At 57.0% G+C, this 25,021-nt stretch overlaps 2 protein-coding genes across 7 annotated transcripts in view; one reads left to right on the forward strand and one right to left on the reverse strand.

Annotated features, from left to right (window-relative positions):
• Nucleotides 1–19,530, reverse strand: part of MTMR4 (myotubularin related protein 4) — a 52,983-nt gene extending 33,453 nt beyond the window's left edge. Inside the window, exons 1-2 of one of the 4 annotated variants that reach the window (XM_048068077.2) lie at nucleotides 19,422–19,530; nucleotides 3,211–3,284 (exon numbers count right to left, since the gene is read on the reverse strand). In XM_048068077.2, the coding sequence (XP_047924034.1) occupies nucleotides 3,211–3,213 (3 nt within the window). In that variant the 5' untranslated portion in view covers nucleotides 3,214–3,284; nucleotides 19,422–19,530. Of the gene's footprint in view, nucleotides 1–3,210; nucleotides 3,285–5,113; nucleotides 5,606–12,219; nucleotides 12,243–16,420; nucleotides 16,560–19,421 lie in introns of those variants that run through there. The other 3 variants (XM_048068079.2, XM_066979422.1, XM_048068078.2) reach the window with 3 other exon arrangements.
• An 851-nt stretch (nucleotides 19,531–20,381) lies between these two features.
• Nucleotides 20,382–24,462, forward strand: LOC106041090 (caspase-1-like). 3 transcript variants are annotated; one of them, XM_066979593.1, is made up of 10 exons: nucleotides 20,382–20,468; nucleotides 20,565–20,612; nucleotides 20,961–21,233; nucleotides 21,519–21,622; nucleotides 21,854–22,030; nucleotides 22,229–22,463; nucleotides 22,590–22,742; nucleotides 23,143–23,252; nucleotides 23,601–23,707; nucleotides 24,361–24,462. In XM_066979593.1, exons 2-9 carry the CDS (start codon nucleotides 20,606–20,608, stop codon nucleotides 23,691–23,693), a joined length of 1,152 nt encoding a protein of 383 aa, XP_066835694.1. In that variant the 5' UTR covers nucleotides 20,382–20,468; nucleotides 20,565–20,605; the 3' UTR covers nucleotides 23,694–23,707; nucleotides 24,361–24,462. The 3 variants fall into 3 exon arrangements, 2 of the variants coding, with proteins under 2 accessions (XP_066835694.1, XP_066835695.1); XR_010825686.1 differs by lacking the exons at nucleotides 20,382–20,468; nucleotides 23,143–23,252 and having other exon boundaries at nucleotides 20,473–20,612; XM_066979594.1 differs by lacking the exons at nucleotides 20,382–20,468; nucleotides 22,590–22,742 and having other exon boundaries at nucleotides 20,473–20,612.
• The last annotated feature ends 559 nt before the right edge of the window (nucleotides 24,463–25,021 follow it).

The raw sequence follows: 25,021 nt of genomic DNA on the forward strand, positions 1-25,021 counted from the left end.
CTACAGCTCGCAGTAAGTTGCTTTCTCCCCCTTGTCCCAGGAGGCAGAAAGCCTATACCCTCTTCCCAAAACAGTGGGTGAGGGGGGTGTGGTTCTTTTCTTGCGAAAGGAAAAATAAACAAAAGCAAAACAAAGACCAGAAAGGAACATTTGAGTATAATATGAAAAATGCATACAACCTTTTCAAAAGGTCCTTTGAAAATGTAAAGATATCTTCAGGTATTCATAAGGAGACCCTCTTGCCTAGAAGAAGCCAAACTATTAAGGGTTAAAACTAAGTAAGGGCCAGCTCAGGATATGCACCTGCCAGGGCACGTGAAAGGAGCCCAGTGAAAAGTAAAGGCTTCCAACTTTTTAGTAAGTCTGAAGCTCCAGCCCATGCACCCCACAAAGGATATAGGTTTCGGGAGCGTAGACAAGGATTAAAGGCAAGAGCCACCTTCTGCACAGAGCACAGTGCAAACAACAGAGCTCTTCAGCTGTCTGAGGGGAACGTGACAGACCCACAGGAAGGGCACGGAGCAGCTCACAGGCAACCCCCCCGTTCGGAGCTACTCCCAGCAAGGAGCTGGGGACAGGCAGCTGAAACGATACGGAGCAGGTGCAGGAGGGGCTGCTGCCCACAGCTTGGGAGCGCAGCTCTTCGCACGGCGCGTCGCAGCCGTAGGTGAGGTGGAAAAGGCCAGGGTCTGCACAGCTGCAGGTCTTTACTTGGTTTTGAAAAGCAGATAGACTAATTAATGGGGGAAAAAAAAAATCTACCAAGGGCTAATAAAACATCAGGAAATTGTTTCAGGGTTACAAAGTTGAGCTGCACATCCTGACGTGAGGGAGTACAGCAGAGAGATGCTCCCCCAGGCTCTCTCTGCAGCATTCTCCAGTAGACCCTGGCCTTTTCCACCATACCTGGAGGGATTTTTGATGCGTTTTCCACACATATATTCACTTCTCCTCCTCTCTGTCCTCTCCTTCAGAGATTCTCAGACTACAGGATCTGGAATAGCCACGAACCAGCCTTGCTGGGGTCTACTGAGCCTCTCCACATGCTGTGTGGTCCCCCGAACGCCGGTTCCCTGGGACACAGAGAGCAAAGCAAGTTCTCCCAGCCTCAGTCACCGCGAAACACAAGGGGTTCTAGCTGGGAGGAAGCAGCACGACCCTTCCAGTTTCACGAGGGAAGTTCAGGGAACCAGAATCAGACACAGACATGTGGCCTCCAGCCTGGAGACAGCCCTGTCTCAACAAAGGGAAACCTGAGTAGGTTTCCTGACTTCCCACACTCTCACTAACCTGGGCGTGAAAAGGTATGGGCAAAAGCAGCAAGCCCCAGGACAGAGTTGCTGACTTAAGTTAGTTCTCGACAGCCACGAACATGCACACAACAAGGAATTTTGAAAGAGCTGGTTGTTTTTCAGTGATTCAGCATGACACAAAGTACGATCCAGACATTTCCAAGATTTGACAGTGAGATGCTGTGCTACAGATGCAAAAGAAAGAGAACGGGATTATCCAGATGTTGGTTAGCTTTACCAGTGCCACTGCAACATTTGAGTGTTTGTGACACGTTACAGCAGGAAAGGTTGCATAGGATCAGGTCCTTTTAAGAAAAGAAAAAGGTTCAATTTTTCATTAACGTTTGGATGCATCTGCATCAATCTCACCTCCATCTCATATAGAGAAACTGTTGGGTCTTTTTCAATCTGAAACCAGAATAACTCCAACTCAGAGTATAAGATGCTTTATCAGGTTACAACAAAGGTATACTTTCATCTCTCCACCCCAAAGCAAGCTAGTAGATCTGAAACATGGCAAGAAGCTCTTCCAACAGAGAGGAAAGGAGATGTTAAGCCGAGTAAGGGAGCACGAGGATAGGGGCTACACCAAAAATGCTGCATGAATAACTATACATCTTCACGCCGTTCCCTCAGGTCCTATCTCTGGTGCCCAGTGAGACGACCCGAGGGAACAACAGGAAGCTGTTCTCAGACAGGAGCTGTCAGGAAAAGGTTCTTCCCCAGGAAGCTTGTCAGGCACTGGAACAGGCTCCCCAGGGAAGCGGTCACGGCACCAAAGCTGCCAGAGGTCCAGAAGTGCTTGCACAAGGCTTTGACGTATGGTCTGATTTTTCATGTGGTCCTGGGTAGAGCCAGGAGCTGGACTTGATGATTGTGGTGACTCCCTTCCAACTCGGTATATTCTGTGATTCTATGCTACTAGAGCTGACAGTTCAATTAATGTAGACAGCAAATTTCCTTTCCTATTGCAGTTGTTAATTGATCACATGGGGGACAATCCCACTGAAAATATCACCGTTTCCTTCAGCAGCCTGCCAGTTTTTTTTTGACATGTTTAACCTAAATTTTCAAGTCCTCAGTTCGAATTCCCAGCCCTTTGACTGCTTCTGCTGTTCTTCTCTGCTCTCCTTCCAACATAATGATGTGCTTCTGACAGCAGTGAGTACAAAGCTGATCACGATACTGCTACTGCAGCAATGCACAGACTTGCTGCCCACCCACTGCAAAACATGCGTATCACCACGTCACGTTCCAATTCCTGTTCAAAGCACGGCCCTAGAGACACTTTCACCCTATCTTTCAACATTCCTGATCTCAAGACTTCTCATCAGATGGCGCTTATTTTGGATAATTTCTTGCTGGAGGCATTCGAGTCACCTTATTCAAGTTTATCAGCAATCTGGCTATTTTGGCTGTGTTTCAGTCCCTCCAGATTCTATTAAACCACATTTTTTTCTGACAAATTATTGTGAAATCTCTGCTACTTTGGTGCCACCAAAACACATTGTTAACATGGTGTTAACTCTTCATTAAGAGGTGATAGTGGAACAGAAGGAGAAATCCCAACTTTACGTTTAAAGTAAAAATATTGGTAAGCCACAAAAAAAGTATCGTTGACTATGTCACTAGTCCAAGGAGGCAGAAGAGGATTCCAGTCTTACTTGCTTCGCTTGCCAGTATATTTCAATAACAAGTTTAGCAGTAATTTTTTCCTGCCAACAGCATCCTGACTGCAGATACGCTACAGACCTCTCTGTATTATATTATTATATATAATACACAATATTTTAGCATTTTTCTTTCTAATTCTTGTATTTTCTCTCACATTTATGAGCAGCACAATATTTGGACATACACACACACACAAAAAGAACAAAAAACCACAGGACAGAGGAGGACTAGAATATGTACTCACCATCCTCAGCCACTGTCCAGGACCTCCTGGGTCAATCGCAGCTCAGTCTCCTCTTCTTGTTCCACGAAACACACCTGCAGCAAACAAAAGATAACCCAGAGCAGAAATTCAGATCAACAGCAACGATACCTCAGTATGAACAGAGACAAAAAATAAAAATAAAAGAGCGCAATAGGCCAGCGCTCTGTACCTATCGCTGCTAACCCCTGTTTTGTGCCCTTTCCAGGAGATGCTGGGTATCAGAACGGTTATCACAGGGGAGACGCCACGTCCCAGGGGTCAGCCACTACACGCAGGACCTGTTCCCCACCAGCACGTGGTGGCCAGGGCTCCAGAGGTGTGAAAAACACCTTGGGGACGGCACAGGAGCTCTGGCAGAGAAACTGAACTGTGTCTGTGGGCGACACGGGTGTGAGACTGAAGCAGATACAGCCTCCTCACCAAATTCCACCTTATTTTACTTCCATGCCCACTTAAGAAATCAAGCGGTACAAGCCTCTAGCTCTAGCAAAGGGCAAACCTCAAAATTAACAGTTGGAAAGCTCATTAATGGGGGAGAAGTACTTCTTTCAGTCTTTATGTTACCCAAGGGCAGGAGAAAAGGAGCTGGGGAGAAACATTCTCCTGTCAGACAATGGAGCACACGCTGAACTGCTGCCCTGAATGGCGGCGGCTCAGTGAGACAGAAAAACCCATGGCATTCTACAGAGGAACACGCGCTGAGGGAGCTGGGGGAAGAAAGACCTAGTCGTTACGGTTCAAGGACCTGGGGAGGAGCCTTTGTGAGACATTTGGGATCTTGGATCACCACAATTGCTGTGCACCGTGCGCCCATGCCCCCGGTGCCACTCATGCATCTGTGCAGCACCCTCAGTACGTACAAGCAGAGCACACGTGCGTGTCGCTTGCACTCCCCCCCCCCCCGTTTTTAAATATTACTGGCTTTTTTTTTTTCTTTCTGGAAATATTCAGTTTTAAGTGTAGCCTGAAGGTGGCTTCAAGCTCACCAACCAAACCCAGCCTCTGGCAGCGAGCAGCCATCTGTAGTGTGCCAAAGCTCCAGGGATGCTCAATGCCTTGGGTAAGTTTTGCCACCATTTGATGTGAAGATTTTTTTCCCTCCTCAGACAGAATGCAAATGTCAACAAATGTGGAACTGGAGAGGGTCTAAACTTCTCTTTGATGAGATTTACTCCTCCTTTCACCATCAAGGCTTTGCATTGGATACAGCGGAGTTTCTGCACATCTACTGAGCACTTTCCCTCCACTCTGGGATTTATTTCCCAGCACAGAATTACGTGAGGTTTCACACCTACACGTCAGAAGGCCAAGCCAAATGCCAGCAGTGAGAAATCATTTCTGAAATTTAATCTTCCCCGTGAACAAGAAGCATGCAAGTCATCCAGGAACAAGGCTGTGCTGGAGGGAGCTCTTGCCCTGCCCCAGGGCTCACAGCCCGCAGCAGCGCCATCCGGAAGGAGTAACTGCCCTCGTGCTTCAGCTAATTTCTCATGTCTTGCCACGCACATGATGAGAAAGGAAGGGAACCTCAGAAAGGATTCAAAACTTATCTGCTATATTCCCTTATATCTAAAAGCAGGCTAACAAGTTTCAGGAAAGCATGAAAAACCATGATGGGAATGAGTGTTCTGTCCTAGGAAAACGGAAAAGCCAAATACTGCGATATCAAACCCTGATCCAGTTTCTCTCTTTCTAACTATAAAAGGATTTTCCCACTATTTAGCAAAAGAGCCACTTACACCAGACTTCATATAGAGAAAAAACCACTGGTGGTAGCTTACGATGCCACCAGGAGGAGTCGCTGCCAGGCAGGGACTTACAAATTAGGTGAACAGCCCAATTAGCCAGGGAAGTAAAATGTTAATACGCTTTGTTCACTGACCTGAAGCTATCTGAATTATTGATAACGCTGAATGACACACGAGTACTTTTCCTGCTGAACGCTTTGTACCGATGTATTAAATCGTTGCTAATGGCTGTTTCAGCTCCTCGCTTCCTCCCTCGTAGGAGAAGTTGGTGTAACTGCTACAAACTGCAGCTCTCCGTGGCTACAGCCCGCGCCAGGCCGTTCCTCCAAGCTGCCACCCCCAGGCTGAGGCGAGAGGAGGCCGAGAGGAGGCCGCTGGGTGTGAGCTCAGCGCGCAGGAACGTGGCCGCCTCCTCCCGCGGCCCGGGCAGGCCGGGGCAGCACCGGGCAAGGCCTCCCTGAGGACCTGGGGGAGCCGGGAGGCACCGCAGGCACCGGGCCTCCAGCTGTCCTCCTCAGCCCGGGGCCTGCAGACAGCTTCACTCGTGCGGCCTCCCGTGCTCCTCCACCGGCATCTCAAAGCTGCCCTCGCTGATGTTGTCTGCTGCCTCAGGACTTGGCATGGTCCTCCTCCTCCTCCTCCTCCTCCTCCTCCTCCTCCTCCTCCTCCTCCTCCTCCTCCTCGCAGAGGCTGCCCACCTCCGTCCCACCGCCCCACTCTCCCCAGAGGTCACCCACTCAGCTCAGCAGCGTGCCTTGCAGGCCGGGTTCCCCTAAAAACCTGCTTAAGCCCACCGGGTCGGAAGCTGCCCTAAAATCTCAGCTGCGGGGGATGCCCCGGGCCTGGCCGCAGGCGATGCCCAAGCCAAGGTGGCCAAATTAAACAATGACGGGAGCAGAGGCAAGGGATGAAGCCGGGGAAGAGGTAAGAGAGCACGGTGCCCGCTGCTCTCCCCAGCACTCACGCAATGCTGCCCAACGGACCTGGGTTGGGTGAAGCAGGAAAACAATTCACGTTGTTCTCATGTTTTTATAGCCTGTATCCTACTCCAGGATTATTAATCTCGGAGCCAAGCCCTCAGATAACAAGGAAGTGTCAGAGTCGAGAGTTCTCATAAAACCTTAATTTGCTCTCCCCACAGCCCTCTTGCGCACGTGATTCAGGCGGGTTATTGCACACCGCGTTACACAACGGTGTTATTTCCTCAAGGGACCTTTGCCTCTCTTAGTGCAAAACAGAGAGGCAGAGACCGAAGCAGCACTGGACAGGGACAGGAATTAATCTCGAAACCTCTGCCCTCACCTGCTGCAGGTGCTGGGAGCAATGCTGGGGCTGCAGAAGAGCCCTGGTCCCATTCTCCTCGGAGGAAAAATTCCCCTGGAATTTTCTTAATTCCAGCTCCAGGCTCAAACACCTGAGTTGCCCCCTTTTGCAAGTCAACGTCCACATGCATCAAGCATGCATGCTCTGAAAAACCTGACTCCACGAGCAAACAGGCTGTCAACGATGGGAAGAAACACTCGCTCTCTGCATCTGCCTGCCTCGCACGGGACTGTGAAAACAAACAGCCAGCACCTATTTATGGCAGCCGCGCGGAAAAGCTCAGGAAAACCTTAACAGCCCTGTCTTCAGTGCAGCTTGGTTCACTACAGCGATGTAGGCTTAGGGAACGGGGAATAAATAATAAATCACAAGAAAGCACCACAGAGCAGCTCCCCGCGAGCACCTGCCGCTGGCACGTTACGGGGAGTGAAGTCCTTTGGGAGGGAGAAGCGCGACGGTTTCGGAGCTGCGCCCGTCCACACGCACGCGGGGAGGTGTCCCATGCTGATGGAGCTCAGGGAGGTGGGAAGGGCAGCAGACGACGGGCACAGCTCCGGGGCAGATTTTGGCACACGCCCCAGGCAAGGTGGGAGCTTGCCCTTCCTGCGGCTCCTTCTGCACTGCTTAGGAATTGCTGGCGGTTGTTTGCAGCTGGAGCGAGGCTCTCCACGCTCAGCACCTGCCCCAGGCTGAGGTTTCGGTTTAATTTCAGTGAAAACAGTGCAGTTAGTCCTAATGTACTTAATGGGGGAAAACAGTCCCGTTATTAAACAGGGGATGTTAGAAGAAACAGCCAGGAGTCCAATTAGCCTTATTTTGATCCCAAATGAAATAAACCAGCCATCTCAGGCCTCTCAACTAATTAGAGGCTAAAAATACAATTGTCAGACCGCTCGGTTACACGCAAAGCAGATTGTATGGGATAGTCTTTGTTATTTTGAGCAAAACTGCAGGTCCCAGGGTTGCTCCTAATGAAGGCCGCTAACAGCTGGTCTTCAACAACAAGAATTTTCTTTTTACTTTTACTGATCAATAAATATTCAAAAGAAAAGCCTGGGCTACCAGGGTTCAGAACCATCACCGCAATACCGAATTATGATGGCAAGCACGCCAAAGCACTCAGCTCACCCTGCAGTGAGAAGTACCCCAATTTACCTGTGTGCGGCCATAACCAGGGCCGGGTACGAGCGCAGCGAAGCAGGAATACCCGGCAGGTGAAGAAGGGCAGCAGGAACAAGGAGCGGGCAGGCAGCCTGCCGCAGCGATACCTAATGGGGCACTGTGACCCAGAGGTCACTGTCACTGCAGAGGCAGTGACCCGAGGGCAGTTCTGTCCCCAGCATCGTGCTCCTGCCCCCAGCATCGTGCTCCTGCCCCCAGCATCACCGGGCCGGGACTGGGGCTGCCTCCAGGTGGCCAAAGCGCAGACAGCAAGCACACAGCAGAGGGACCAAAGTAATCCAGAGCAAAACAAGCTCGTGTACGCAGCTCAGAAAACCATCGAGACAACTTGCTCAATATGTTTAAGTATTTATGCAAAGTATGCTCAGCTCTGGGCAACTTTGCTGACAAGGATACAACTCAATCCAATTACTGATAGATGAAGTTTCAGAATCGGATAAATTCCATCAAGCTTACGACAAAGCCAGCCTTTTTACAGCTTACAGGATTTAAAATGGATCAGATACCTTTTCTTCCAGGTTTGACTAAGCGAATCCCCACAGGTCTCTGGGTAAGCAGTGCTGCCCGGGGTGCCCTCAGCACCCTGCAGCTCTGGCTGCCGGCACCTGGAGAACAGCGGCTTGGGATCACAGAGCAAATTGCACGTTCAAAGCCAGCGTTCCTGCGGGATTTGGGAGGCAGGAAACGTTCTCCTGTGGAGGAGGGTACTGTCCCCGGCCCTGCAGCGCTGCACAAGTATCACCCGCCCCGAGGACGGGATGGGACGGTCTCACCCCCTCGGTTCCAGGCAAACGAGGAGCAGGACACGGACCCGCGGGCACTGCCCCAGAGCTGAACTGCCCCAGCCCCACCAGCCCACGGCAGCAGCTGGTAGCAAGTAACAGCTCGCAAACCTCCTGCCCTCCCTGATCGGAGGGTTGGCTCGTGACTAAAACGCCCTGAGACTGTTAGGCTTCATGTTAACGGAGAACCACCAGAAGACGTCTCTGAAAACTGGTTTAGCTCCTCCTGTGTTCGAAGCAGGAGCACCCAGGCTTCCATCACGGGGATTGCACCCAAAGGCCAGAACGGGACATGCAGGATCGTGGAGAGACGGGGGAAAGCTGCCGAAGCTGTAAGTACTTCTGGCTGCACAGCACTCTCCTAAGGAGAACTTCACCTTTTGGCCCTCAAAACCGTACCCGGATTAGGCTAACGGTTTCCAAGCCTCGTTCTCTCAGCCCAGGTGAAGCTGTGCAGTGAGGATGTCTGAAGTCTGTCCTGCTCCAAGCCGGCCCACGGCACTGCCAGCTCGCCCACCTGCGGCGGCCAGACCCCACCTGTACCCCCCGTGCTGGAGGAGGTGAGTCCCAGCAGAGATGCTGGAGGAGCAGCAGAGAGGGTGGGAAGGGGCAGAGTGAGGTCAGGGAAGGGATTTCAGGAGCCAGGGAGCCGAACCCTCTTGAGTGGTGAAGAGGAGAGAATAAATCAGAGAGCCTGCCAAGTTCAAGGTTTTTGCATCAGCAGTTCTGGCACAGGGGGAAGGATGGGTCGGAGAGGTGCGGGATGCCAGCCCGAGCTGGCTGTGCAGGGGGGGGTGCAAACGAAGGAGGGAAAAAGTCAGTCACAGGAGGTGAAGAGGAGCAGAGGTGGCTTTGCTTTAAGCAAGAGACCACACAGTTTACTGCACAGGGCAAGGATTCAGAGGCAGATGAAAGAGGAGACAGGAAGGGGGCAGAGGTGCGAAGAGGCGCTGTGCCTGCCGCAGGGAAAGGAGCAGAGTGCTGCGGGGAGGCACGAAGGGACGCTGGCACTGCCATTTCATATTCTTCTCTTGGAAGAAACAAGATCCTCTGGAGAAAAAGAGAAGGGGGGAAGAAGACGGGAGCTTTGGAGATCCCGGAGGTGTGCGCAGAGCAGCCAAGTGCACTGAGAGGGGGTGGCCTGAGCTGAGCCGGCCACCCTGGGGCACCGCAGTTTCGAGGCAGACGCAAGAAGGGCCGAGGGGGAAGGAAGGGAGCAGAAAGGGGAAGGATGCTGGGGCAGAGAACGGGGCGTGCAGAGAGCTGGAGGGTGAAAATGAGCAGATGGGATTAGAGCCTGGGGGAAGAACACACCACCAGGATTTGAAAAATGCCTCTGGGGGAAGAGGCCAGCCAGGTGTGACCCAAGTGTGCAGGATGACAAGGGACGAGGACAGAGCCCCGTGCTCTGCCAGACCCCTGAGGAGCACTGCCATCCATCCACCACTGCACGGAGTTTACACGGAATTAATTTCAGCAGCACGCCTGCCTGCCAATCAGCTCCACTGTTGACATTAATGACAGCAAAATCACAGTTTCAAGGGGAAATTGGTGACCGCTGACAAAGCCGCAGGCACCTCAAAGCACCTCCTTTCTCTCGCCGAGGCGGTGCCACGAAACACCTTGCTCTGCAGGTGAAGCAGCCGAGGGGCCGGGGGCTGCCGGTGGCACCAGGTGGCAGCAGCACGCCGGGGATGCTCCCCTGCCAGGTCTGCCTCTGCCACCTCCTTCATCTTCCTGAGGAGCTGGCAGAGAACAGGGACTGGCACCAGCCCCGCGCGCTGTTATCGCCGCATCAATCAGTCTCCGGTGACAGCCGGGGAAAAGCTGAGAGCAGCAGAGGGCGAGGCAGGCCCCTCATTCACTTCAGTGGCCTTCGGAGAAACCCCAAAGGGCCCCCACCTCCCCTGTGCCATCCCCACCCTCCTGACCTTTTCTGGACCCTCCTGACCAGGCACAGAAGGGGCTCGAGGCCGAGGCTCCGCGCTGGACTTCACAGCCCCGGGCTGAAGGGAGATGGGAAGCGCAGCGTGACTTCGGTGAGCATTTCCAACGCCCCCTCTAACTCCAGCCCGTCGTTCTCCGGTTCTGTTTGCTTTTCTTTAAAAAAGCAGTTGGGACATTTCAAGTCACAATCGGGCCTTTATTCAAGTACAAACAATTGCCTGGTCCCTACCCAAAGCAGCGCAGATGGACCGGCCCCAGCTGCACTCCAGGCGCCTGCCTCTCCCCATCCTCTGCCCGCAGCTCCGGAGCCGGGCCTGAGCCGGGGGGGAACGCAGAGCCCCGGCCACCCACCAGAGCACAGGCGCTGCCTGGGGCTGCAGAGGACCCCAGGAGGGTTTCTCAGGGGCTGGGCTGCCCTGGGGAACACACGCTGCTCCCTAAGTGCCTCGGGGAGCGGAGGAGGCTGCCGAGCTCCAGCCCCGTTACCTCTCCGTGCTGCTCGGCTCTCAGATTTAAGTCAATCTCAGGAAGGAAGCAGCAACAGCTTCAAGGAAACAGTGACTGTGCTACTGAGGTCACATCCCAAGTCCCCAGGCTGGAGAAGCACTGTTCAACCTGGGTTCCCTGCAAACATTCATTTCTTCTTACTCATCGGAAGCGTATGCGTTTTAATTCCCATCAACTTGTAACGTCCTTGACAGCTGGCGTTTTCTTTGAAAGACAGTCTTTGTGAGTGCAAGAAAAAAAAAAAAGCCTGAAATATGTGACCCAAATGCACCAGAAGGCTCGGAAAGCAAAAGAGAAGGCCTGAAATGTGCCGATCCCATCTCTCCCTGCTCCCCAGCTTCCTCGAGCTCACAGCTCTCTGGGGCACCTGGGCTGCAATGCGCTCCTACCAACAACCTGGGTATTTTAAAATAATGCCGACTAAACAGCAGCAGCACAAACTCAGCCCAGATTCTGCTGGTGTTAGGGATACAACTCCTATTACTTTCACACAGGCGCATAAACATACCCATCCGGTGCCATTTTACAAGTCTTAGGGTGTCAAAGGCATCTGCCTGCCGCGAGCAGGAGGAGGGCAGGACTGACGGGAGAACAACACCCCCCGGTAAGGGCCAGAGGCCAGGCAGGGCGCCTTTGGCATCTAAGCTGGCACCCACCCACAGGCACCCAAAGCCCAGCTGTGACAGTCAGCGGAGAGTGTCTGAAAGAAAACCAGTACTGCCGTTAGTCCTGGTGACCGGACGCCCCGTAACGTCACCTGTCCTGCGACACCGCGGGGTTCGGTGGCTCAGCTGCCTACGGGCGCTTGGTTAAACTACAGCAGCCTCCACCTCCCCTCTCCCTGTCCCCGGCCAGGCGCACGCGGCACGGGACTCTGCGCCCTGCCGGGTCTCTCATCGCGCCCTCCCAATCCCAAGCAACACCTACCTCGGCCTTTAAGGATTCCCCCCTCCCACCCCCAGTCCCGTGAAGTCTCTGGTTTAAGAAGATCAGACTGGAGTCCCCGGTCTTCCTTCACGTCCAGGTATCCGGAGCCTTCAGAACAGTTCTGTGCTTTAGCAGTGAAAATCACGTCAAGGGACTGTGCCGCACGCTCACCTGCTTTCATGAACCGACTCAGCTCGAACCATGGGGCAGGCCAGCAAATTCAGGTGAGCTTAATTGCTATGGTCCCAGCCCTCTACCATGAGCTTAACTGCTTCTAAAAACAGTACCGCCCATGACGTCCTCTCAACAGACACGCTTAGAAAGGGAAATCCCCAGCCAATCAATAAAAGGAAAGAGAAGGCAATTCGATATATATAGCAAGTCCCCTGCTTATCTGACAGCATGAGCTGCACAAATTCACACCCAGAGCCCCTTCCCCGCCGCCCAGGACAGGGCACGGGGACAGTCACACGACAAGCTCAATGCTAAAAGCAGCCAAAGGATTTACACCCATCTGCTGCAATTCGCACAAACCTCTCTTTACGCTAGGAGCAGTGACTGCGATCACTTACCTTTAGTAACTGACTGCACTAAAACTCGCCAGCACTGAATTCCTGCCTCTACGAGATTTAGGCCAAAAATGAAATACGTCAGGCTCGCTGTATCTGAATACAAAAAAAAAAAAATCTCTGAAGGCAATGGTATTTTTTTCTTTTTTTCCTTAAATTCGAGACAGCCACCTTTTGCACGCCGGCGCCTCACTGACACGAGCAGCTGACATCCCAGGCCTGCTGAAAGCAGCGGCAGACCCAGCAGCACTTTCAGCCGAAGCCAGATTTTCCCCAGCACCACTTATTCACTTCAACACGCGCACTGCAACCCAAGCTAGCACCCAGGGCTGCAACACAATAGCTCTGGATACCAGCAGTAATGAAAAACAGGCAGAGCGGAAAGCTGGGGCTTTGAGAGGAGTCAGAGGCACGGTGCTGGAAGAGGCATCCTGCTTCCCGGCCCTTGCTCCGGTAACTCCGGGGCTCTGTGACTTTTCGGGGCACTGAGAGGAAGCCGGAGCAGCAGCACGGGCACCTGCAGCACGAGCACGTCGGGATCCTGCCGCTGGGTGCCCTGCGCTCCAGGGAACTGCCATGCCAGTCGGGTGCTCCTTCGGGTTCTGGTTTTGGCTGCTTCGTCATGAGTAAAACATGCCGAAAATGTGACTTCCTCCTGCCAGAGAAGCAGACCTATCGAACCTTTCCTGAGAAGTCCAAGTAACTTCCTCTTGTATTGCAAAAAAGAGAAGAGAAGCCCACAGGTCGCACCGTTTGTCACACTGCTGGAAATTCCTCCAGCAGAAAGAGCTATTGATGCAGCAGAGAGAGGGAGGGGGAGAGAGAAGGGGAGAGGGAGGGAGGGGGAGGTTACTTTTCATTAAGCGTGTGCTTTATCAAACAAAACTGTTAGTCCACTTCACAGGACTGAAACTCTTTTGCTTCCTCTTTCGTCTCATTTAGCAACTGCAGTGAAAGCTCTGCACCCTGCTTTCTAATGAGGCAGTCGGATTATCTGCACAGAACCTCTGCATTGAACGGTTTTATCACATGAAAACAATCTCCATCTACTCCCCTTGCTGAGCAAAGCCAGCTCTGTCTAGGATTCTCTTACCCAGCATCCGGGGGCACCTGGGCTCCCCCTTTTGATGGGAACGGGGGGCAGAGGCAGCAGGGGAATCGGTCTGCCTGCTGGCATGCCAGGGGTGATGCTCGTGGGAGAGGGACGGCAGGGAGCAGAGCCAGCAGGCAGCATGCATTAACTTTTGAAATGAGAGGGGAAAGAGCAAAGAACAGAGCAGGTAAGAAATTATCTCTTGTCAGTCCAAGAAGGTGCAAAGGACGGGAGGGAGCGGTGCGAGTCGCCTGCCCGCTGGCACAACCAGCCCTGCACCCACTGCCCAGGTCTCCGCGCACAGCCCGTGCTGCCTGCAGCATGCCTCTGAGCCACCCCAAACCGAGCACCACGACACCACGACACCTTGCATGCTGGCCCAAGAGAGCTGCAGGCATGCTAAAGGGCACGGCCGATTCCTCATCCAGAAGCGCTGCCCGTTCAGCTCCTCCTCTGATCGTGTACTCGCCTCCGGGCACTGCAGGGGCTTCCCCGCGGGCTGGCAGCCCGACGCTCAGGGTGCCACCGCGTTACGCAGGCACTCAGAGATGAGAAAAGGAACAATTTAGCCTGGGACAAACCTCCAAGACGCTGCCTCCCCTAGACCCCCGCGCCATGGCTGGCACCGCAGGCGCCCACCTGAAGGACCGAAACGGTCACAACAGCCGGGCCGACACCAGCAGAAGGATCGGAGCAAAGCAGCTGCAGCACCACCTTTCGTCAAGGCACCACCGCTGAGGATAGCGCCTGTAAGGCTTCCTGAACCGAGCAGCGTTTGACACCGCCCCGTGCCGTGGTGCGATCTGGTAAAGCTAGAGGGAAAGTTTGGGACTCGCTCAGGGATTTCTGGACGTACTTGCAGCCCCTGGAGTGTCCCGCCGCTGCCCTTCCCCTACCTCGGGCCCTCCAACCAGGGTGCGTGTTCCTGCTCAACGCCCCGCGTGTGCCTTTGGTGACAGCGGCCACTGCAGTGACGTCTTACAGGTTCAAAACCCCCCAGAAAATAGGGACTTCACAGCTTAGACGAGCACTTCTCCTTTGAAATCAAGGGACTTCCTCTTCCCATAGGCAGCCAGTCACGGACATCAAAGCCCAGCACCCATCAGTAACGCGTTCAGAGCCCGAGACACTTTTCACCTCCTGAGTTAGAGGCAACAAGGCCCTTAAAAAGGGCAGCAGGCAGGAGCTGGGGTATGGAAGGATACACAGGGCCCTCAGCATTGGGCTGTCTCGGGGATGATAAAACTCCCCGAGATCTGGTAGTAAGGCGTTGTACGGGGGCACCGCACCGCGTAGCTCCAGCACCCACCTGAGCCCAGCGGTGCCGAGGTGTCTCCTCGCCCTGGGTACCCCCGCCGGGCTCGCACTCACCCGTGGCCAAGCTCCCAGCCCCCAGCGAAGGCACGCAGGTCACGGGGAGCTCCCCTTTCCCTGGGTGGTTGCCCCTGTCAGCCGCTTGTGAAGGGTGTGGAAAGGAAAAACGCAGGCTGGTAGCTCCCCTGACAAAGAAACATCAGGTGCTGGCACCTTCCAGAAGCGGGAGCTCTCCCCTGCATACCAGGCAGGTGATGAACGGCCCCGCGCAGGTGAGAGAGATGTTTGCAGAGCAGAACGAGGCACACTGTCTGCAAGCACAAAAGATTCAAGTCCTCAGAAAGCAAAGCTGATGCCCCCGACACAGGAGAGGCAGTCAATCCCCCCGCGGGGTCCCAACCCAGTGGGACCGCAGGGGAAGGGCTGCGCAGGAGCTGGCACAGATCACACCTCGGTGGTTCCCCGCGTCACCGGGACCTCAGCTGTAAGCAAACGTGAGCTGTAACATCCGAGGGAGCAATTCCCACAGCCGGAGGTTATCAGGCTCTGACAAACCCTGGCGTCCATCACTGCGCACGGAAGGAGCCCTGCAGAAGGACCAGGGGCCGCCAAAGCCCCGGACCTACCCGAAGGCACGGAAGGGTTGACAACAGCGCTCCAAAAGCTTCAACAACTGCACTCAGGTGCGGGCTGCTGGGGAGGTAAAGTTGGCACAGCCTCAGCAGAAAGCTTCTTAAGAAATCTCTGATATTTCCAGAGGAGCTCACCAAAGGAAGCTCACCAGAAGAACGTTACTGCTGCCCTCCCCACATCCAAACGCAGCCGTCTCACCCTTTTAACGCTCGGGCTGCTCCATTTAGGGAACAGAAACACACCCCAGCACAGCCTCCCTGCCTCAAAAGGCTGATTTCCACCTACCCAAGTCTGACCGTCGGGGCAGTGCAGGCATCCAGACAGCCTGCACCCAGACACACCGGGCTCGCCCCGAAGTTTTCACTAAGGTTGGAGCGTTTTAGCCCGTGGGAAATCCAGGCTGCCACAACAAGAGATGTGCCCAAAGGCACCGGGGCAGCTGCAGCTGGGGAGGTAGGAGTGGGGCATGCCGTCAGGTCAGAAAGCAGAAGCAAGCACAAGCTGAGACGATGCCGACTGGGGTGAGAAGCAACAACTGCAGGGCTCCAGACATCCTCCGGCCCCTACACCCGAGCATCCCGGGCCGCACGAAGCCCACCGGGTGCCGGCGCTGCCAGGCGAGCTGTGCTGCAGCAGGCGCCTGCCTGTGCCGGGGCCAGCTGCGCTCTCACCGAGCACCCTCGGTGAGGTGGCCTCAAAGCCGGGTGTAATGCCTCGTAAACGAGACGCTCAGCGAGGCAGCAGCTTCTCTCTTCCACATGAAAACAGCTACACAGACTCCTGGCCGGCTGCGTCACGCTGCGCGCACGGTGCTGGGTGCTGCACGCCAGTCATGCACCAGCAATAAAGTGTGCTTCCGCAGATTACTTTGAAAGACTTAAAAAAAAATAATAACAGTAGTATTGGGAAGGCAGGCAGTACAGTTGAAATAACAGAGGCAACTGAATAGATTGATGCTGGGTTGCCACGAGACAATCAACCACTAGGAGAAAGCTGGCTACTTTAACGAGTTCCTAGGCTGAAACACAAAAAAGCCTCTGAAGCTTCCAGAAGGAACAATGCAAACTGCACCCTTTGCTCCGAGCAGTTCTCAATTTCAACAGAGAACATCAGAGAAAGACTGGCAAAGAGCAAGCAATTGAATTGGCTCTGGAGGGTCCTTACCATAAAGCTGTCGCTCGCAAGCAGTGCCGTGTCCCTGCACGCTCTGCTGGAGTGAGCAATGCCAAAACCTCATTTTGCAACGAAGAACTGGCCGGGCTGGAAAAGGAACAACTCCGCTCCCTAGTCAGCGCTGCTCGAGCCATGGAACGGAAGAAAGCTCTAGAGGATATACTGCCATGAATGTGGGCTTAAGTTCAGCTACAAGACTTTGCCCCCAAGCAGATAAGTCGCGAGCACTTCCCACCCATGTTTCTGCTGCCAGGACGGACTCCTCCGGAGAGGGGTGGAGCTGCCTGCGGTCAGCAGTCGCCTGCCTCAGCAAACGCCACCGGACTCGGCTTCTCGCGAAGCCTCAGGCAGAGGCGAACAGCACGGGGCCGCTATCGGAACAGTCCCATCCACCCCATTTCCGAGGCTGAGCTCACTCTCAGTCCTTGTCACCAGCCCTCCCAAGGACGCCGTGCCAGTCCTCCGGCCCGACCAACTCTGCACCGCTGCAAGAGAGAGCGCCACAATTTTCTTCCCCAGGAAAACAAGTGCTGGCAAACGCAAAACTCATTGTGCGCGTCCAGCAGAGTTGACCTTCACGGGGTTTCCAGTGCATGAGATCAGCTGTATCAAGCGTGCTGTTGAGCAAGTGCTCCACCTAGAAGATAAGGGATACAATCCACAAGGGAAGGAAGACTGGCATTGCTCTAAACCAAGAGCTAAAAGGAATAAGGTGCCTGCAAATAAACACAACAGCAAAGGAAGCTTTCGAGGCTGGTAACTTAATGTGAGTTGGATCAGAATACACCAACGTGTAACTCTCCTCTCTAGGGATGTGTCATGGGCAGGCTTCTCCCTCTTGAAGAAGGAATTTGAGGTAATCTCTCAACCAAGAAAGAGCAACCACGTCAAAACAAAAAGCAACAACAAAGTCATTGCCACTGCAAAGAGCAGGAGCCACCTGCTCAGCTTTGCTTCTGCCACGTCCCGTCGTTGTGTCCCCTGTGAAAGGCACAGCGCTGCTTTCAGACCTACCCCACACAGAGCAATCCGGCCTGGAGAGGGATGCTGCAAAGCACACCCCACGCGAAGCCATTCCCAGTCCCCAGCACAGCGCAGCTCCCTGCAGAAGGGGAAGGGGCTCCCCCAGCTCAGGGGCAAAGCCGGGTACAGCTCCACGACAAAACCTCAGCTCGAGGAAGGTCGGGCAGAAGAGGGCTCCCCCCCACACGAGCAAACACTCTCCTGCAGGAAAATGGGCTCGTATCACATGGAATTCAGCCACTAAACGTGTTTCAGTTTCATTTCAACTCGGGCTCCCAGTTAAATGCACCAGCAAGTAACCGGAGACCATCTCAGCGTGTAACAGCGGCGCAGGGCATCGCCGCGGCCGCAGCCTCTCCAATCAGCTGCAAAGCTCTGGCTGCAGAGCCGAAGCGTCTCGCACCGGGGCAGCTTCCTTCCTCAAAGGCCGACGCTGGCAGAAGTTCACCACCTCGGACGGAACGTCCCCCTTACTGCCTCGGAGGTGGCTCGCACCCCGAGGCGCGGCTGAGGCTGCGCTCAGCGGGCAGGCAGAGCGGCAGCGCGGGGAGCGAGGCCGCGGCCCAGCCACGCCACTCGAAGTAGGCCCGAACAGGCATTTACTATTTATAAGCTAATCATCTGACCCCTCCGCAGGGAAATCCTATCCTCTCGGGCTGCCGGGAGAGCGGCCGCCTCCGCGGGACGGCCGGGAGGGGCAGCGGGACGCGGCGGCATCGGAGCGGGGCACGCGGATCAATTCCTCCCCGCTCAGGAGCGGTGTGGACATCCTGGGGGGTGAGCCAGGACTGCCAGCAGGAATTAATCTGTTACCTAATTCGCTAGGAGCAAGGTAATTTTTTAAATCGGCTCTCTCCTCCGTTCAGCGCTGTCCAAAGGCCCAGATGCTGACATTTCCCTGCGCACCGCAACAGACGGCAGTGCCATGGTGAGGCCACATCCAAATCCCGAAACCCTCCAACAGACAGAGAACCGCGGCTGAATGAAGCCGCACTGGAGGGTGGGCCAGCAAGGACGGAAGAAGACGGTACAAACTTTTGTTTGTAGTCGCTTGCTAGTTATGAATTCCTTGGGACGTGTTCGCCCTGGGAGCGTGTGCGAGCATACAGCACGGAGACGTTTTCCTGCTCGCCTTCCTCCCATGTAAAAACACTCCGGGTTAGTTTGTGCCGCCGGATTTTCTTGCGAGACAGCACTCAGTGACTTCCACCACGCGCTCTTCCCATTCAGCCCCACGCGTGCCTGGGGAACAACCTCGTTTCATCTCCGGCCTCTTTACCGAGCAGCCGGCCCCCCGCACCGACTCTCCCTCTCAGGACGAGCTGCGGACACGGACGGGAAGCGGGAGCGGCCCTGCCTTGCACACGGCGGCACCTCCGGGAACCTCCCGGCAGGGTCCCCACCAGCCAGAGGGCCGGAACCCGGTGCCGAGGGGGAGCTCGGCGAGACGCAGCCGCCGACAGGGGAACCCCTGCGGGCATCGCCCCCGCCGCCCGCGCCACCGCCGGGACGGGGGCGGCTTTGAGCCGCGCACAGAACCGAAGGCAGGCCGGGGGCTGCCGGGGCCGGCCCAGCGGCGCTCCGCGGCCCCCGCAGCCCGGCGGGGCCCGGCCCTGGCGCTCCCCGGCAGCGCGGGGCCGTTCCCCCGGCTCTCGGCACGCAAACCCCGCGGCTGGCGGAGCCCTCCCGGGGGGACAGCGGCGCTGGGGGGGGGGGGGGGGGGGCGCCGCGAGGAGGGCAGGGCCCGGAGCCTCCCGGGCCCGGGGCTGCGACTCGGCGAGGCCAGCACCGGGAGGCCTGCCCCGGGAGGGAGGGAGGGAGGGAGGGAGGGAGGGAGGGAGGGAGGCCGAGGCCGGCGCCGGCCCCGGCCCCGGCCCCGGCCCCGGCCCCGGCCCCGGCCCGCGCCGCCCGGCCCGGCCCGGCCCGGCCCGGCCCGGCCCCGGCCCCCCGGAGCCCCCCGGGGCCTCACCTGGGTCGGCGCGCGCCGCTCCCGCCCGTGCCGCGTGCAGCTCCCCGCCCTGCCCCCACCGCCCCGCCCGGCGCCGCCAATCGGCGCCCGGCGCCGCCGGCACGGCCGGCCAATGAGCGAGCGGAACGCGTCCCCGCCCAGCGCCGAGCCGGCCGCCGGGACCCGCCCTTCTGCTCGCCCGCGAGCCTATCCCGTGACGGGGCGCGGCGCGCGGAGAGGGGCGGGGCGCGGCGCGCGGCGCCCAATGAGAAATCACAGCGCGTCCCCCCGCGGCCAATCAGCGCGCGGCCCTTCACCTTCACCTCGGGGCGGGCCGCGCCCGGCCGCTGAGGGCTGCGGGCCCCGTGAGGGGCGCTGCGGGACCGTCCCGTCCCGTCCCGTCCCGTCCCGTCCCGTCCCGTCCCGTCCCGTCCCGTCCCGTCCCGTCCCGTCCCGTCCCGTCCCGTCCCGTCCCGTCCCGTCCCGTCCCGTCCCGTCCCGTCCCGTCCCGTCCCGTCCCGTCCCGTCCCGTCCCGTCCCGTCCCGTCCCGTCCCGTCCCGTCCCGTCCCGTCCCGTCCCGTCCCGTCCCGTCCCGTCCCGTCCCGTCCCGTCCCGTCCCGTCCCGTCCCGTCCCGTCCCGTCCCGTCCCGTCCCGTCCCGTCCCGTCCCGTCCCGTCCCGTCCCGTCCCGTCCCGTCCCGTCCCGTCCCGTCCCGTCCCGTCCCGTCCCGTCCCGTCCCGTCCCGTCCCGTCCCGTCCCGTCCCGTCCCGTCCCGTCCCGTCCCGTCCCGTCCCGTCCCGTCCCGTCCCGTCCCGTCCCGTCCCCCGTCCCGTCCCGTCCCGTCCCGTCCCGTCCCGTCCCGTCCCGTCCCGTCCCGTCCCGTCCCGTCCCGTCCCGTCCCGTCCCGTCCCGTCCCGTCCCGTCCCGTCCCGTCCCGTCCCGTCCCGTCCCGTCCCGTCCCGTCCCGTCCCGTCCCGTCCCGTCCCGTCCCGTCCCGTCCCGTCCCGTCCCCCGGAGGGAAGCCATGGGGCGGCGGCGCCCCAGCGCCGTGCTCGGCGGCCCCGCAGGTGTGCTGGTGCCGGGGACCAGCAGGGCTCGGGCGGGCCGTGGCAGCGGCCCAAGCAGGAAGTCCCGCGGTTTGTGTTTGCTTTCGGTTATTTCAGCCTAAACGGCTGCTGGCACCCCGTCAGCAGGCTGGAGGGCGATGGCGGGTGAGTGCAGCCTGCGGGGCTGGGGCTCGGGGGGACGGGGCCCTGCCGGGCTCCTGCCCGCCTTGCTGAGCCCCTGGTGTGCGGGCTGGGGACCAGGGCACAGCCCCGTGTCAGGGATGTGTCCCCTGGGGCGCTTTCCGTGGCTGTGCGGTAACGGGGAGAGGCGGGTGGCGGTACGGGAAGCGCCCGGGGTAGGGGAAGCAGCTGGGGGAGTGGTGGGGACACCCTGGGGTGGGCGAGGGGGGAGCGCTGAGGGAAGTGAGGGGGAAGAGGGGACACCTGGGGCGGGCGGTGGGGCGGCGGAGCTGTGGCCTGCGGGCTCTGGGTGCTGACAGGGCCACCCCGCAGACCAGGAGCTGCTGAAGGTGCGGGCGGACTTCGTGGATCGTGTGAGGAAGCCAGTGATCTCCAAGCTTCTGGATGACCTCCTGGCCCACAAGGTGCTGAGCCAGGCGGAAGTGGATGAGGTACAGGAAGGCAACGCAGTGACAAGCGACAAGGCCCGTTGCCTCATAGACACTGTGCGCCTGAAGGGCTCGAAGGCCAGCAAGATCTTCATCGACAGCCTCAGGAAGCACGATCACACCTTGGTGGAGCAGCTGGGTCTGGCCACTGGCTCGGGTGAGAGATGCGGGGCTGTGGCCTCCCCCAGCCATGCCGAGGCGCTGGGCGCCTCCTGCAGGGTGCTGGAGGGAGACGTGGGAGCAGCTGGGAGTTCGCAGCGTCACTGCGCTGTGGCAGCGGGTCCCTGTTGCCACGCAGCGATGACAAGGCTCTTGGGTGGCTGTCCCCCGTGGGACTGAACAGGGACAACCGTGTGGCAGTCTGGCTCTGCTTGCCCACCCATGCCCTGTGACGGTCCCCACTTGTCCTTCCCCATGTAACTGCGGGAGTTTGTGTTTACAGGGTCCCCTGGTGTGCAGCCCCCCGTTAGCATCCAGGGCCAGCAGTGGATCCGGCAGTGCTCCTTAAGCGAGTACCAGCGCATCCAGGAGGCAGAGGGAAATCAGGTGCTGTGGGTGGAGGAGATGAGAGGAGGGCTGAAGCACGGACCAGCCGTTCCACCAGAGTGGGCGAGGGCTACCAAGGGTCCTCCCAGGCCCAGGAGCAGGAGCTCAGGGGAGATGCCCCAGGGAAAGGGAGGTGTGGGTGCTATGTCTGTGGGCCTTCTCTGCTCTTTTCCCAAGAAAATTCTGCTGCAACCACCCAAAGCTGAGCACCACCTCCCTCCCTCCTCACAGATCTATCCCATACACTTGCCACGGGAGACACGAACCCGTAGGGCCCTGCTCATCTGCAACACAGAGTTTGAGCACCTCAGCCCGCGGAAGGGGGCTGAAGTGGATGTGAAGGAGATGACGAAGCTGCTGGAGGGGCTGGGCTACAGGGTGGACTTCCATGAAAACTTAACTTCCCAGGTAAAGGACTGTACAAAGCAGCTGGCACCGGCCCCACAAACAGCGCAGAGACCCTTGTGTGCAATGCTCATGGGGGGCTCAGGCACCATGGGGACAATTCTGTCCCCAGCAGCAGCGGCTCCTGCTCACAGCTGGTGGCTGGATCTCCACACAGCTGATCACAGGTGGCTGATGCTCCTTCTTCCTTGTGCTGTGCAGGAGATGGCCATGGTCATGAAGGATTTTGCAGGTCACAAAGATCATTTGACCTCTGACAGCACCTTCCTGGTGTTCATGTCCCACGGACATAGGACTGGGCTCTGCGGGACCAAGAGCAGAGATGAGACCACAGACATCCTTTCCCTCGACACTATCTATGAGAACTTCAACAACAAGCACTGCGAGGCGCTGATTGGCAAACCCAAGGTGGTGGTTATCCAGTCCTGCCGTGGAGGTGAGTTCCCACTATGGGGTGCCTGCCAGGTGAGCAAGCCAGACAGGCTCTCCCAGGGCAAGTCTGCCCCAAGCACGGGGTGAGGTTGGGGCACCCCATTACTGATGGCTGGCCCTGCCTTCCTAGACAACGTAGGGTTGGCGCTGGTGTCCAACTCAACCATCCCTGAGATGCCTGCTCTCAGCTCAGACAGCATGAACACTGCAATGCTGCAAGGTGAAAAAATCAGAAAAATTCACCTGGAGAGTGACTTTGCCACTTTATATTCCTCCACACCTGGTAAGCAATTCCTGGGAGATAGCTCTCCTGTCTGAGGGGAGGCGAGGGGGACAGGATTGCCATTTCCTATGCTGTGGGTCCCAGGGAGCGGCCGGCTGGGGACAGCTGTCTTCTCCTGCACGGAGCCTGGCTCGGTCAGATGGCTCCATGCCATGCCAGTCAGCACACATCAGGAGTGTGGCTGGCAGCAGGGAGGGCAGAGAGGCTTGAAGAAGATATATCACAGCCAGCCTCCCTGGGATGCTCTGTCCTTTTCCCATTCTCTATCCTCAGGTCAGATAGGCCAAATACAAATATCCCAGAGAAGGTGACCCTGTTTCCTGCTGTAGCCCCCAGTGTTAATCACTGCGGCAGTGGAGAACACCAGGGAAATGACACTTGGCATCTTTTGTCTCCCCAGATACTGTCTCCTGGAGAAGCCCAGTAACAGGCTCCCTTTTTATCCAGAGACTGGTGGAGCAGTTTCGAAACCATGCCTTTAACAGTGACTTGCAGGAGTTGTTCCGAAAGGTGAGGCTCTGCAGTCAAATGCAGATGCAGCTATGCAGTGGTCAGAGATACTGCTCTGGGAGCAGGGCCCAGCTCAAAGCAGAGCTCTGGCCAGGGCAGGCCGTTCCTCTGCAGGCCTCAGGAGCCAGCTCCTGAGGAAAGGGGGTCCAGGCGCTCTGGCTTGGCCTGGAAAATCAGCTGGATCTCCAGGGTGTATCAGCGTCATGCTGTGTGGTGGGTGTGTGAGAGCCTGGAGTGTTGGTGCAGCCCACGGCACCAGACACCTTCCTGGGAACGCCTCCTGATTCCCTGCACTGTTCCCATGCTGGGAAGGGAGTGTTCTCATTTCTCCCCACTCTCTCACCCCAGGTCCAACGTTCCTTTGAAAACTTCCCTCAGCAGTTGCCAACCCAAGAAAGGACTACGATGCTCAGAAAGTTCTATCTCTTCCCAGGCCACTGATCTGCCTGCCTGCTGTGAGTATCTTCACCTCACACCTCTACAGCAGCCTCTTCTCTGTGCCCCAAACCTGGTAATCTTGTCAGAGGGCAGGAGCAGGGAGAAATTCCCTGTCTCTCCTGGCTCCAGACCACACAAACTGTATGCCCAAAGGACACAGGTGCTGGTAGTAGGTGCCAGGCACTGGCCTGACGTGCTCCCCATCTCCCAGCTGGCCACAGGAGATAGGTGCTGAAGGAAGTTGTTTTGGTAGCCCATGTTTCAGGGGCTTCTTGGTCTAATGTTCTCCAATGGGCTTAAAAAAAAAAAAAAAGCCATGGACAGAGAAAGTGTTTGACTTTGGGAGTGACACAGCAGAAAGCTCAGACTCAAGGGGAATTCAGCTCTGCTTCAGAGAGATGCACTTAAGAAAAATTTCCTTTTCTGTCCTTGGAGTAAAGGCCAAAAACTGTGTTCTCTGTAGAAAAACAATCTCTGAACCAGTTCCTTTTGCCCCCCTCTGCTAGGCAACCTCAGACCTGGAATAAAATAGTCCATGGTCTCCTCTCCTCCTTTCCTTTTGTGGCTTGCAACCTCTCCCTGAGCAAATTCTTGCCAGGGAGCAGCAGATACCTGGCCGTAGAGCACTAAATGCAAACCTGCTTAACATCTCTTTACTGTCACCAAACAGAGCCTGTGAAGCAAGTGTCTCCCCAGCCATGACAGATCCCTGAGAGCCACTTCCACCCTGTCTCTGACTCCCCTGTCATCTAATAAAGGGTTTTTAACCTCAGACAGCACCTCTTCTTTGCGTCTAGCCCGTGGCGGGTGGATAGTCACTGTGGCCAGCAGGAACGCAACACAACAGCAGCTACTGGGGCCACCGGGAGCAAGGTGGGAGGGCAGAAGTCAGAGGGGGTGCCTATCCTGGGGGTGGCTGGGCACGCGCTGCCTGGGGCTGCGCTCCTGGAGGCCCTCAACTGCTCAGTGTATCTGCTCGCTGCACCGCTGAGACACCAGGACCTAGGAGATGGACTTGATGATCCTTGCGGGTCCCTTCCAATGTGGATATTCTGTGACAATGTCTCCTCTAGTCCTTACCAGAGTTGTGCGAGAGCTGGGATTTGTCCTTTCTGGCATGAGGGGGACGCAACAGCAGAGCTGCCTCCTGCCCTGCTGTCCCTCAGCATCTCCAGTTTCTGCCCCGAGTCTGCGTGCTCCCCAGCTTTCCATCTCCTTAGGCTGAGTCCCTCGGGAAAGAAAGCGAAGGCAAAGCCTTTCCTTACCCAGGCCACCAAGCCCAAAGCAGGGTGGGTGTCCATGTTCCCACTGCTCCTTCCTTGCAGCTTCCC

Source organism: Anser cygnoides, chromosome 18 (assembly GCF_040182565.1).
Source record: "Anser cygnoides isolate HZ-2024a breed goose chromosome 18, Taihu_goose_T2T_genome, whole genome shotgun sequence".
NCBI classification, from domain to species: Eukaryota; Metazoa; Chordata; class Aves; order Anseriformes; family Anatidae; genus Anser; species Anser cygnoides.